Source organism: Dasypus novemcinctus, chromosome 7 (assembly GCF_030445035.2).
Source record: "Dasypus novemcinctus isolate mDasNov1 chromosome 7, mDasNov1.1.hap2, whole genome shotgun sequence".
Taxonomy (NCBI): domain Eukaryota; kingdom Metazoa; phylum Chordata; class Mammalia; order Cingulata; family Dasypodidae; genus Dasypus; species Dasypus novemcinctus.
Window position 1 is genome coordinate 21,378,607 of NC_080679.1, and position 14,923 is coordinate 21,393,529.

Genomic DNA, 14,923 nt, shown 5'->3' on the forward strand with positions numbered 1-14,923 from the left:
ATGCGCGCAAGGAGTGCCGTGCCACGCAGGGGTGTCCCCCGCGTAGGGGAGCCCCACGCGCAAGGAGTGTACCATAAGGAGAGCCAACCAGCGCGAAAGAAAGTGCAGCCTGCCCAGGAGTGGTGCCACACACATCGAGAGCTGACACAACAAGATGAAACAACAAAAAGAAACACAGATTCCCATGCTGCAGACAACAGAAATGGACAAAGAAGAACATGCAGCAAATAGACACAGAGAACAGACAACTGGGGTGGGGAAGGGGAGAGAAATAAATAAATATATTTTTTTTAAAGTTTAAAGGTTATTTTTTAAAAATCCATAGAAAAAATAACAACTAAAAACCCCACACTAAAATCACAGTGGGCAAAAAGTGGGTAAAGTGCATGACCAGACCAAACACAAAAAAAGAAAAAAAAAGGTCAACTTCTTTAGAGATTAAAACAAGCAAACAAAATTAAAATGATTTTTTTAAAAATAGCACTCTGCTGATGGATGCTAACATTTGTGAATGGACATATGCTCAGAAACAAGATATTTACATAGTCTTGGAGTATCTGCCCACAAGATACTTCATTACAGGGAGGAAAAGAGTAACCTGGAAGATACCACTTTAAGAGTGTTTAAAGTTAAAATCAGCAGTACTGGGTTAGGTCAACATCATGTGCCTCCTGATATGATGCACCTAGCAGTACATACTATCATGTTTGTGGTATTATTACCAAAAATGCAGAACCTGAATCTAATCAGGAGGAAATAGCAAACAAATTCAAACAGGGATATTTTAGAAAAACTGGCCTGGATCCTTCAAGCGTCAAGGTTAGGCAAAAGAGAAAGAAAAACTGTGGAACAGTTCCAGGCTGAACTAGAGAGACAAGAACTAAGGACAATGTGTGATTCTGCAGAGATCTAGAAGACTGAAGGACATTTGTGGGGCAAGTGGTAAAATTTGGTAGGTCCACAGATGGCATAGTATTTCCTGATTTTGATAAATGTACTGTGGTTATGTAAGATACCAACATTAGGGGAATATGGGTCAAGAGTATATACAACTGGGGCAGGGGGAAGGGGAGAGAAATACATAAATAAATAAATCTTAAAAAAAAAAAAAAAGAGTATATAGGGAGTTTTTGTTCTATTTTTGCAAATTTTTTAAACCTGAAATTATTTCAAAATGAAAGTTAAAAAGATAGAAATATATTTTAAGATAATACTTGATGCTGGCCTTTATTTATATGAAGTTCAAGAAGAGTCAAAACTAAGCTATGGTCATAGAGGTAGAAAAAGTGGTTATCTGGGGATGAGAGTGAAACTGTCTAGCAGGAGCCTGAGAGAGCCTTCCATGGTTCCAGATCCTTCTATCTTGATCTGAATGGCAGTTACAGGGATGCAGACATATTCAAATTTATCAAGTTTTACAGGGATGCAGACATATTCAAATTTATCAAGTTGTGCACTTACCATATGCCAATTATACCATACTTTTTTAAAAAAAATAGAAATAAAAAGAACAAAAAGAGATAATATTTAATGTTGACAATGGATCATCAGTATTGGGCTGCTTTTGGGAGCAATAATTAGAAAACAATTTTCAAAAGGCAACTTGGCAGTAAGTGTGAAGAGCCTGAAAGAAGCTAGTCTTGTGGTTCTCAGGAAATAATTCAATATTTGGACTCAAATTGAAGTACAAAGATAAACATGGAAATGATCTAAATACATTAGAAATGGTTGAAAAGTTTAAGATACAACCATATGATTAATTATTATGCAACTATTAAAATCATATATAAAGAGTTTTCAGTGATGTGGGAAATGCACATGAGAAATGAAAAAAGCAAAATCCAATATAGGATGGACATATCATGTTTAAAACTTAAATATTCTACATATGTGTAAGAAAAAAGGGAAGCAGTCCTCCAAAATACTCATTTTGATCTCTGGACTGCAAAATTATGATATGATTTTTGTTTTCTACTTTATACTTTTCGGTGTCACCATGATTTCTGACATAAGCATGTATTACTTTTATAACTGATAACTATGAAAATTAATTTTTTTTAAATTGACATCTTTCTAGCTAAAAATCATCAAAAGATCGAAAATTCAGAAAGGGGAAGAAAAACCACCAATTTCTAACAGAGTCTCCTTTCACTTGTGCTTTTAACAAAATCTTTGATGTTCTACTTCATAGCCAACTTCTCAGTCACCTTTCAAGAATGTCTTTTTTTCTATTTTAAATTGTGAAAAAAATGTTCATTTAGGTCCTTTCTCACCAATTAAGACCTGGCCTCCCAACATTTTTCTCCCAGGGGCTTTCTTAATCACTCCCTTTGCCACCTAACCCACAGGAACTCCTGCTTTGAAGGGTTGTTTCCCATAAAATTCTACAGAAACAAAGTTTCTGCGACTTAAAGAAATCAAAACAAGCCTGGAGATTACAGAGAAGGGACAGAGAAAACCCCCTTTCCTCATCAGGGTAATTCCCCCCACCCCACCCACCAGGCTTGGCTACCAAATAAACAGCACTAACAAAAGCAACACGGATCTGGTATTTGTTCTTTCTTTTTAATCAAACAAACAGCTATTAAAACTGCCAGTGAGCAGTTTTCTTTGGGTAATATTCAAAATAATTCAAGGAAACCAAACACTCCCCTTCCCCCAAGAGATATCCAAGCCCACCCTCATACTCTTAGATGGTTAACTGCTGCCCTTTCCACCACCCTGGCCCTAGCCTAAGGAATTTTTCTTTCCTTCTGAAATACTTTGCTAGTTAATCCATACTGAAGCAAGAGTGAGGGGAGAAAAATGTGCCCAACAGTCTGGATGAGATTTTCCAGAATCTCATTTTCTTAATTTGTGGCTAGTACCTCACCAGGTGAGGAGAATAATAAAGGCCAGTGGATGTCCCAAATTTCAGCAGTTTCATAGATTCCTAAGATAGACAGGAGTGGTCTAAACTGGTTGCCTGGAAACAAAGGTTTCTCCCAAGGAAAAGTGGGCTAGATAAAATGAAGCCTGCCTACGCCATGCTTAGGCAAGTCATATCTTATCAGAATAGAGGATTTAACCATTAACAAAAACTGTCATGACAGAAGTGAAAGTGCTTTTAAAAATGAACTTTTGTTAAGTATAAGAAAGTTGGAACAGGGCTTGCTGTCCACAGCATTCCAAAAACATAGTAACGTAATCACACTTTTAGGTTAACAGTTGTTTCACCACCGCCAACTTCTTAGTAATACCCAAATTCCCTTCATGGTGTCCAACAAAAGGAAGCACACCAATGGAAAACGTTATTCATTAATCAAAGCCCTTCATAAAAAAAAAAAAAAAAAAAAAAAAAAGCCCTTCATCAGCTTCCTGGATATAAAGGAAGAAGCCAACACTGAAAAAAAAACCATCGAGCTAAATAAGGACACAGCTAGGTAAAGTCTTTGAGGATAAAATTACCCTGGTAATAAGCAGGTAAAATCACATTTCTGCCAAAGACAGAGAGTTTAGCTTACCCTTCATGCTTCGATCAACAAGAAGTATTAATACTAAGTACTTGCCTTATTCCTGAGGGCACATGGGGATACATAGGTAAGCGAGAGCCGTTTTGGCCCCTCCTTCCTATTACCTCCCCCCGCCCCATTTTCAACTAAATAAAAATGGTGGAAATAATCATTTCACTGTAATTTTAAGCAAGTTCTGCGAAGCAGTAGTTCTAGCACATTCCAATTGCAAGGGATGACCCACTCAGGTTCCCTCCAGTGAGCGGGGCTTCTCCTATGACTACAGGAGAAACAGCAAGGGCAGCTTCACAGCTGGGAACTGCCCCCTGAGCCCGCAGCCCCTCCAGTGGAGTCGATGGTATCAAGACTCAGCTTTCCCCGCTCAGGAGGTTTCCTTCCGCTTTCACTGCTGCTGTGGACTTTCAGCTCCTTCCCACCCCAGCCTTCTGCTTCCTCATTGCTTTCTCTCTCAAGGCTTCTGTTTATACCCTCCTCTTGCTCTCCAAAGCTCATCATCACTCCCATTTATATCCCTACATCTGGGTCTTGTGGTCAGGTTCCAGAAGGGAACAATAAAATTCTCTGTTAGTCACTCTCTAACACACAGGATTCGACTGGACCGAGTTCCCCAGCCAGGCCACTTCAGAAGATGCTGAGCTGCCTTTGACTCAGTGCTGGTCCCTGATCCAATCAGCTGGAGCCAGTTATGGGGTCCCCTGATACAAAGCATGGCAATCTACGTGTTAAGAAACCGTGGGTGGCCTCTTTCCTCCTAAGGCAGCTGTGGGTGAGGAAGACGTTCAAAGTGTCACAATCTGCCCTATAAAATGGAAGAATCCGAAAGAGATTAAGGTTTGCTTTCACGTCAGTTCTTTTCTGTTGCCTCTGAATATGACACCATTTCCTTAAAGACCTCAGCAGTGGGCTGCCTCAACATTCCACCCAGGCACTGCCGATCAATCCCACACTTTCCCACAAAGCACTCAGGCAGGCACTCTGACAACCCTTTTTTGACGCAGGGCTCCACGTTGCCAATTCCAGCCAGGCATGGGGGATGAAACTGTTTTGCCATCCCCCGAGCTACAGGATCAAGCCCAGATTCTACAGTAAGTCATGTTAAAGCTTCAGCCTAAAGCTCAGGCTCCACCCCCAAACTCCAGCCACTGTTCCCTCACCAGTGTCTTACATAAGCTGTGCTGGAGGTTCTCCACTAGTCCTTCCCGGGTCATTCTCCACCCTTCTCCAGGTGGCTGCCTCTAAGGACTGCTGGCTCCCAAGCTTTCTGGCTTTGGGCCCAATCGGTCAATGGGAGATGGTCTTCATCTCCTCAGGCTGCCATAACAAAGTACCTCCAACTAGGCAGGAAATGCAAGGTCTCACAGTTCTAGAGGCCTGAAGCACAAAAGCAAGGTGCTGGCAGGGCTGTGCTCCTGCTGAATCCTGCAGGGGAGAACCCTTCCTTGCCTCTTCTAGCTCGTGGGCTTGCCAGCATCCTTGGTGTTCGGTTTGTAGTTACATCATGCCATTCCCTGCTTCTGTCGTCACATGGGTCTGTGTCCCCGCCCCTTCTTATAGGAACATAAGTCATACTGGCAGAAGGGCTCACCCTACTCCAGCATGACCTCATCATAACTAATTCCATCTGCAATGTCCCTGTTGCCAAATAAGATCACACTCACAGGCCCCAGGGCTTAGGACTTCCAACACATCTTTTTAGGGGACACAGATCACTCATAACAGGCACAGGCAGGATATGGGAAGGCATATGGAGAATGAGTTTAAAATCTACTTCCCCCACTACTTCCTGCCGGCTGTGGCTATATTCCTCTACCAAAGACCACAGCTCCTGCCAGGGGCCCCTGGCGGACAACTTTGTCCTTGTTAGGTTCTGGGTTGCCAGAACTCTATTCCCTCCCCCAAAACTTTTGGAGCCCCAGGTTGTGTGCCCCCAATGCTTCATCTCCCATGTTGGTTTCTGGCATCCCTGCCTACACCGTTGCAGGTGGTACCATCTTTAAATGCCTTTCAGTTACCCTTTTTGAGTAGGCCACTTGTTCTTCCTGGAGCTCTCACACGTAAGCTGAACTTGTCACCATTCACCAAAAATGGGCTGTGACTTCCTGTCTTAGCACATGAGACACCCTGGTAAAGGGAAGAGTTTCTCCCATTCTTGTCTCTTGGATTCTTTAAGACCCATAGGTTTCTCTAGGGAAAAGGAGTTGGTCCTTTTATTGTTTCCCCAGACACTTATTCATCCTTCCATCCTTCTATTCTAGTTTTTTTTGGGGTGTTTTTGTTTGCTTGTTTTGTTTTGCATTGCACCTTTTCATTTGTAGCTTTTCCAGAGCAAAAGGAATCTTATTTATCTTTGTATCTCTAAGGCCAAGGGCTGTCCCAGAGACACAGTCACTGAAGAATATTGGAGGAAAATGGTGGAAGAAAAGAAAGATAAAAGCAGAAATGTCCTGTTTTCTCCAAAGGTTAATGAGAGTTCATATCTAGCATGAGTGATTATGTGTGGAAACCTGGACTTACAGTTGCTTATCCTAGTAAACCTTTTCCGGGAGGCAACTCAGTAGCTCATAGTTAAAAGCCACAATACATGCATATCTTCCACCCAGCAATTCCAAGTGTAGACGTTGTTTTTTGTTTGTTTTTTTGTTTTTTGTTTTTTTTGAGGTACTGGGGCTGGGGATTGAACTTGGAATGGGAAGCAGGCACTCAACTGCTTGAGCCACATCTACTCTCTAGACATTTTTTTTTTTAAGATTTATTTTTTATTTATTTCTCTCCCCCACCCCCAGTGTCTGCTCTCTGTGTCCATTTGCTGTGTGTTCTTCTGTGTCTGCTTGTATTCTTGTCAGCGGCACTGGGAATCTTTGTCTCTTTTTGTTGTGTCATCTTGCTGCGTCAGCTCTCCAGTGTGTGGTGCCACTCTTGGGCAGGCTGCGCTTTTTTCACACGGGGCAGCTCTCCATACAGGGCATACTCCTTGCGTGTGGGGCTCCCCTATGCAGGGGACACCCTTGTGTGGCACGGCACTCCTTGCGCACATCAGCACTGCATGGTCTAGCTCACCACACGGGTCAGGAGGTCCTGGGTTTGAACCCTGGACCTCCCATGTGGTAGCCAGATGCTCCATCTGTTGAGCCAAATCCACTTACCTAGACAGTTTTTTAATACCTTTTTATTGTGGCAGCATATATACAACTCAAAATTTCCCACTTTAACCTCTTTTAAGTGTACAATTCAGTGATTATTAATTACATTCACTGTACTGTGCTACCATCACCACCATTCATTACTGAAACATTTTTATCAACCAGCAGAAACTCTATATCCAGTAAGAAACTCTGAAAATTCAAAAAAAGTAATTAGGGATATGTGAGAAGATACTTGCACAAGGATATTATTACTTTCAATGCTAAAAAAAACTGGAAACAATCTAGAAGCACAACAAGAGACTGACTAAATTACACTACATCCATGCTATGGGGTAATAGAGCAACATTAAAAATCAGATTAAACATTTACTGGGTGATTTTCTTTGGGCAGTAGTATAATGGGCATTAATTTAATGATCAAATGTACCTTTGTAAAATGACTTATTTTGCCATTTCAGACTTCAGACCATCCATCTAAAGATGAATAAAACTTGAAGTATGACCTCTTGGTTGGTATCATTGTAATCAAGCTAAAACACCAAGGTGGCATTACCACTGCCTCCAACCATCACCCACCTCATACCGAACACAGTAAGGGTGGCAGATCCGAGGGAGAATTCAGAGCTTCCCATGTGCATCTGCCAGATTCTCTGGTCCCCCTTCAGACCCAGATCCTGGACATGTTTTTCTTGTTTTTAAAGTACCTTTAGGTGACTCTAAACCATGGAAATCATGGTTCTCTCCAAGCTGCTCATTTGGCAGATGAGAAAACTAAGGCCCAGAGAAGTCCACAATGATACAGAGGCAGAGCCAGGCCTTGAATCCAGGTCTCCTGATTCCTAGAATATGCTCTTTGCACTTCATCAAACCAATAAAATCAAGGATAGGGTTTTGTAGATTAACAGACTTGGAGGGCACAGATGTCTCAAGAGAGAAGCTAAGAGTGCAAAGACTTCTAAAAGGGCCCGATCTTTGATCCCTTCCCCAACCCAACTTTAGAAATATGTCTGAGCAAACAATAATTAAAAAGCATTTATTGGGGAGCAGATAAGTCTCAAGCAATTGGGTGCCCGCCTCCCATACGGAAGGTTCCAGGTTCAGTTCCCAGAGTCTCCTATTAAAAAAAAAAGACGATAGGAAGCAGTTGTGGCTCAACTGATAAGCGTGTCCACCTACCATATGGGAGGGTCCAAGGTTCGATACCCAGGGCCTCCAGACCCGTGTGGTGAGCTGGCCCACATGCAGAGTTGCTGCATGCCAGGACTGCTGTGCCGCGCCACATGGGGGTGCCCCATGAGCAAGGAGCATGCCCTGCAAGGAGAGCCACCCCACGTGAGAAAAGCGCAGCCCACCCAGGAGTGGCACTGCACACACAGAGAGCTGACACAGCAAGATGACACAACAAAAAAGAGATGCAGTTTCCTGGTGCTGCCAAGGGTGCAAGCGGACACAGAAGAACACACAGCAAGTGGACACAGAAAGCAGACAAGGGGGGAGAAGGGGAGAGAAATAAATAAAATAAATCTTTATAAAAAAAAAGACGAGCAGACAGATGAAGGAGCCATGGAGGGGGAAAGGGGAGGTAAAAATAAATATATAATAAAAAAAACTATTTTAAAAAAGCATTCATTGAGTACAGTGCAACTTGTAAAGATGGTCTCTAATCTAATGTAGCCATAGGGAAAGGCACTGCAAAGTTGAACTTAATGCAAATGTACTCCATAAACAAAGACCACAGAAATCAAAATACCATTGTATCCAAGGCTGGCATTACCCCAGCCCAAACATAATCCTGACCAGTCCTTTACCCTAGCCCAGTCCCTGGACCCCTGCCTTCCACTCAGGGCAATAACTCCCAAGGTGACTGTCAAGAATGCCCCCCTAGAGTTACCCTTGCCAAGCAAAAGCAGTTCCTCCTCTTTCCATCCAATCTCTACCTTGCACCTGGCTCAGTCATGATGCCCCAAATTTCTCAAGGAGCCAAAGAAAATGGGGCCTTGGAATCTTTCCTGGACGCTGCACGATAGAAATTTAGACATGGTGGTCAAAAAAATCTGGGCCTGACTGCATGAAAACCTGGAAAGTCCTCAGCAAATCACTCAACCCTTCCAAGACTCAGACCTTCTGTCTGTGAAATTCCTATCTACCCGCTCATTTCTAAGGTGTAGTCTAAGCTGTAGGTATTCAACAGAGCTTTGTGCAAGCCCAGCCCTGGTTTGTAAAAGATGGAGTTACCCTTTAAGCTAGCAAGGGGTGGTGCTACGAGAATCTCGTGAGGAAGCCCTTACTCAATCATTTCTGCATTTGTCCTCTTTTAAGGATGAAAATAAATACAGGAAAGGTGGGTAGCAAGAAAAATTAGGTTCACTGAGATATAAAGTCACTCCGATGTAGTAAACAACTTCTCTTTTACTGTTCAAAGGCTTCAAATCAATGTCCTGACTTCTAGCTTCTGTGGGAAAATCATATGATTTTCAATATCCACTCCTCGATTAAAATCTATTGACTTCATATTGCAATCTGCCCTCATTTTCCCACCAAATTTACAGAACTCCCCCATGTGCCAGGCGCAGTGCCAGGCCATCGGGTGAAAATAATGAGCAAAAAGGAAAAGTGTCCCACATCCTCAGAGCCTACTGTCTACCAGAGAAGACACGATCATCAGAAATCCACACCAATGTGGTAAGCGCTGCAATGAAGAACCACAGGCAGCCAAGAAGGAGTAGCCTGGGAGGTCAGAGAAGGTGTCTCTGGAGGAACTGATCTTGGAGTTGAGAGCTGAATGATGGATGAGTGGGGGTGACACAGGGAAAGAGGTCAGGCCTTGGCAAAGGCTGGAGGGGAGGGGAAGCACAGCTGTCAGAGGGAGGTTTTCTCACCTGTCCCCTAAAAGTCCTCTAATGGCAGAGATGCCATCGTTTTCTTTGGGGAACTCCATATGTATTTGTAAAACATTAATTGTCCTAATGTGAAAATGTTAACCAATCCACCTTTGAAAGCACTCATTAACCTCTCCTTTCTCAAAGGTCCTCAAGTCTTTTTTCCGCCATACTACCATTCCATGACTTCTTTTCTTGAATTTTTAGTTCTCTTTTTTGTGAACAACTGTGAGTGAAGTCCTGTGTTGGGTGTTATGGGGGATCCCCCACGATTTGGCTCACTGAAAGCCCAGGCCAAGCCCTTCATGTGGCAAAAAAGACCTCACTGCAAGAAACCTGCTTACCTGGCTTTTAAAGGGCAAAGCATCCTTCTCCAGGATTTAAAGTTACATGACCAACGGTAATGTTTAAATCAGTTTGAAAAGCACTAGGGGAAAAGCTTCCTGAATTAGGGAAACAGCTTGTGGAGAAGCAGCAGAAAGCAGAGATTATGCATCTACCTGTTGTGTGTGCACAGAAAATGTCATGATACATTTCAGACATGTGCCTGCTGCTTCTTCACTGCCCAGCTCCCTATCTTAAGGCAAGGCAAGAAAAAAGTCAGGGAAGTCTCAAAGCTTATCTAAAATTTACTAGAATGTCAAGTGGAACAAAGGAGGAACAACAAAAGGAGGGGGAAAAAAGATTCTAGAGGAAGGTTACTCTGGAGTGGAACACACAACCCAACTCAACCCAGGCTACCCCCAAACAAATTCTATACAATATTCCATTCCACACAGAAGTCAGGATCCTGGAAACTCCTCAGCTACTAGATCTAGACCTCTAGATACAGATATACAAATAAATGCCACTTTCCTGTCATCAAAACCCTCTAGGAAGAACAAAATGTGGCTGATTAAAAAAAAAAAAAAAGAGCTGTGTTTCTTAATATACCGCTCTGGCCTCGTTTCCGGGCACGTCTTACCTCTCCCAGGGAAAAGGAAGGCGGTTGCTGAAGGCGCCAGGGTTATCTGCGGCTGCAGAAACCACCACCCCGCCCCCCCGACCCCCGCTTTCCCCCACCCCAGCTCTGAGCGCCCCAGCATGTTGTAAGCCTCTGCAGCCTGCCCGACTCCCCCTCCCGCCGGAGTTCCAGTGCACTGCGACACAGCAGAGCCCGGTTTCCCCACAGCCTTCGCAGCGGGCGCTGTAGCCCAACCCGCGCACCCAGCTGTCAGCTGGTGAGCGCCCCTCCCGACTGCACCTGTTCAAAGTCACCGGCGCCAGCTAACCAAAGACCTGACAGACAGGAGGGACCCCAACACTGAGGGAGCGGGAGAGCAGGATGCTCTTAGGACACCGTCCCTGGCGGTGGCCCAGGGAGGGTATGAATCTCTCTAGGAACAATATTTAAACCTGATGTTCTGTCCTTAGGGTTGGGGGTGCGAGACGGTGGCAAGCAGGCTAAGCCCTCCCTCACGCCCGTTTGTGCGGATCAGGGGAAAGGGGGGCAGTGGGGGAAACGCGAATCCTGGTGGAGTGCTCCAAACGTCTCCCCTGAGAAGCCTCTGGTGAGAGTGCCAAGGGCACCTCTTCTCCTCTTTTCAATTACGTAACTCTTACATATTTGGGGAAATAGACTTAAACCTAAAAACGTATCTACTTAACTACTACTAAGGTATAAAGGTGTAAAGTCTCTAAATAGACCGCATTTAAAGACTAAAGAGAGCTGGCTGCCACCTGGCCGTGTTTTAGGGGGTGGCGCCCTGTGCCAGGAGCTCCCGCGTCGGGTCCCTCCCAGCGGCGGGGGCCCGGCAGTGGCGGAGGATGGCGCGTCCTCGGCCCGGCTGGCACCGCGCAGCCCGCCCCGCGTCCCCGCGCTGCCCTCCACCGCCGCCCCGCGAGCGCCTGCCCGGGGTTACCTGCGGGGCCGCGGCTCTCCGCAGCCCGTTGGCCGGTCCCCCGCCGCCCTTGCGGTTGACCGCGGGGAGACTCCCGACCCCGGGCGTCTGCGCCGCGTCCTCCGCGAGGCCCGCGCCGTTCTCCCGGGGACCGTCGTCCGGCGCCGGGAAGAGCCCGCAGCGGCGCTGGAAGCGAGCGACGAGATGGGAATCCCGCAGGCTCCGCAGCAGCTCCGCCATGGTGAGCCGGAGCCGCGATCCGCCGCGCGGGCTGCTGCTGGCTGCTCGCGCCTTCACCCGCGCACTTGCACTTGCACTCGCCGGGTCCGCACCCCGGACAGAGGAAAGGCGGGACCAGGGCGCCAGCCCACAGGTGCGCCGCTCGGGTCCTAGCGCCCGCCCCGCGCCAGCGCCCAGGTGTCCGCCTCCACCTTGCGCCCTGCACGCCTCCCCTCTTTTTTACATCCTGCAATCTCGGCGCGCTCCAGGGACCCCAGGCACCCAATCCTCCTTCCTTCTGACCCGCTCGGAACCGGGCCAAGGTGCACAGGTGTCTACACTGCGCTTCAATCCGAGCGGCCACGCCCCCACTCCCTTCCGGCTGGCGCAGACAGGCCACCTAATGTGGACCTGCTAAGCACCAGCTGATCTGAGTTCATTCTTGAACCGGAGGTGAAATTGGATTCCCGCCAAGCTCTCCACACCCAGTTTCCTACCTCTGCCATTACCCACTTCCCGCAAGAATTGTAGAAGAAGCACCCTAGGGAAAATCCTCAAATTCTTGCCAAATTCTGCTTGTTGCAACATCTCCCCGGAGGCCAAACTTCCTCTTTGCTCAAGAACTGAGGAGGTTCAAAGTGGGGTCTCGAGTCATCCTCCGCAGCTTGTTCACTGCCCTGTGATTTCACAACTGGAGAACACTTCTAGACGGTTGGAGGAAGAGATGCGCTTTTTCTTGGCTTAAGCATTGAGAAAGGTGAAGACATGGCTCAGCCATATCTCCTGTGAAGCAATGAGACTGGGAAGACAGGACCAGTCCCTTTTGGGACCTCTAGGCTTAAGAGAACAAGGCACTGAGAGCTGGGAGGAGGATTTCACATCTCACAGCACCCGCACCTGCTCAGCGCAGCAAAGGGCACTTCCTGCTGGTTGGCCTGGGTTTTCCCCTCCTCGGGGTCACTACGTCTCCCTCCTGGAGCCTGACACCCATCCTCCTGGAGCGTGACATCCTGCAGGAGGCCTCAGCACTTTCCCACAGGGAGTGAGAGGCAACAGGCAAATTAGGAGCACCTGTTCAGCCTACAAAAAAGTACAATTCAATCCTCCAACTTCAATTTGCAACAGTCGGCCCTGGACTTCCTAGTTCCTGCACAAAGTTGACCGAGTATTGAGTTGCACAATTGGCTGTCAGTGAACATCTGCCACTACCTTGTTTTTTCACTTGTCCTTTGATGTCAGGAAGTCTTTAAGGATGTAACTTTCCAGAAAGATTTGGTCTCTCTCCTTGCTTCCCAGCCAGTGCCTGAAGAGCAAGATCTAGATGGCTGTGAACACAAGGACACTCTGGGGATCTACCATTTTCCTATTTAAGTTACAGAGGAAGCACAGGATGCCACACCCTGCCCAGAGATATCCAGCCCAGGAAGCAGATGGCTCTTCTCCCCAGCATTATTCACTGTCATTTACAAACTCCTCAAACAAACCCTGTTGCTTCATTTTAAAAGCAGGCATCATAGTATTTGGGAACCTGTTTTTTTGTTGTTGTTGCTGCTGCTGTTTATGTGTTAAATGTTATCCCATGAAGTCATTTGAGTGATGTAGCCCCCACAATCAGTGTTTCAGATGTCCTTTCTCTCAGTTTAAAAAAAAATGCAAAACACACTATGGCACACCTAGCATAAATATAACGTCAAAGGAATTGTATTTTCAGAGAGTGCATTTTATCTCCTTTATGACCAGATGCTGAATCCAACTGCCAGTGATTCATGTTGTCACCTGGGTAAGGCATTGTATGCTTCAGTTTTTTCCTGTTACGAAATGATAATTCTCATTTCCTGTCTTTCTTATAAGGTTCTTATGAAAATTGTTAGATAAATTCTATAAACCACCTGGTGAGACAGCCATCACAATATATATTGTCCTGGAGCCAATTAGGAGAGAATCTTCAAGACAGCCTCTGAACGTGGTGATTGACACAGGAGTGGGTTGCTTCTGGACAGGGATAGGTGTGCTTTCTTCTAAGGCTCGTGTTGATGTTCTGAACATAAATTTCCCAGTCTAACAGAAATAAACATCTTTGAGAAATGGGCTGAAGGTTCACTCTAGCAGTTCAAAGATGTTAAATGGTAGCCTAACGTCATACAAAATTCCTGAGACTGGAGAAATAGCCTATAGTTCTTTAACAGTTTAACACTGTAAAATGAATTTTACTATTATACTTTTTTTCCAGGACAGAAATCTCATTAACTATATTTTGCACAGTGGTATATATATAATAATTACTAAGTGACACATTTTAAAAGAGTGATTGATGTGTTAAAGGTTAGCTGCTGTAACAAAGACACACAGCCCCACCCCCACCACCACAAAGCAATGGTTTAAAGAACATACACGTTTATCTCTCTCTCATATAACAGTTTAAGGTAAGCAGTTCAGGTTGGTGGGAGGCTTGGCTCCGTGGCTCTACTCAGGGACTCAGGTTCTTTTCATCTTATTGTTCCTTCATCTCCTGAGGCCTAGCTCTAGGTCATTGTCCTCTACTATTTGGTTGTTGGGTTGTATGTACATCTGAGTCCAGCTCCTGAGAAGGAGAAGAAAACCAGTATCCTGGGCGGCAGTTTCCTTTTAAGCAAATGAGACACAAGTCCACACATAACTTCCACTGACATTCCACCAAAGAGATAGACTTAGAAATGTAACCTCTAAGAATAGTTTTGTGTCCACCTAAAAGTACATTACTGTGGAAGAAGGGGAGGATGGATTTTTGGTGGACAAGAGGGAACTGTCTTCCCTTAAATGAATTAAAATGAGAGAATTAAGATGAAGATTTCAAATGGAAAAACTTTGGTAATGACTACATTGTTGCATTTATGTTCTGTTTTAGAGTTATCTCTCTACAGAGATAGATCATTTCCAAATTACAACTAGATCATACTGTTTTCAACTGGACAATGTTTCCTGGATCAAAATAAATATACAGGGTTTCAGCTCTTTTAGTTATCTATTGCTGCATAACAAATTACCCCATAAATAGTGGCTCAAAACGGCATTTATAACCTCACAGTTTCTGTGAGTTGAGGAAGGCAGTGGGGTCATTCACCTCAAGGCTCAACGAGGGGCGGATCAACCTCCAAGCTCACTCACGTGGTTGTTGGTAAAATGAACTCGTCTGTTGGCCAGAAGCTGCCTCAGTTCCTTGCCACATGGGCCTTTCCTTAGGACATCTCCCAATGGCAGCTTTATCAAAGCAAGCAAAGGAGAAGCAAAGAGAGAGTCCGAATGAGACAAAC

The 14,923-nt window shown here is 45.3% G+C and overlaps 1 protein-coding gene across 1 annotated transcript in view; it reads right to left on the minus strand.

Moving 5' to 3' along the window:
* SGPP2 (sphingosine-1-phosphate phosphatase 2) overlaps positions 1-11,995 on the minus strand; it is a 136,720-nt gene extending 124,725 nt beyond the window's left edge. Inside the window, exon 1 of the mRNA XM_004453104.5 lies at positions 11,436-11,995. Coding sequence (XP_004453161.1) covers positions 11,436-11,654 — 219 coding nt within the window. The 5' untranslated portion in view covers positions 11,655-11,995. The remainder of the gene's footprint in view (positions 1-11,435) is intronic.
* Positions 11,996-14,923: the final 2,928 nt, after the last annotated feature.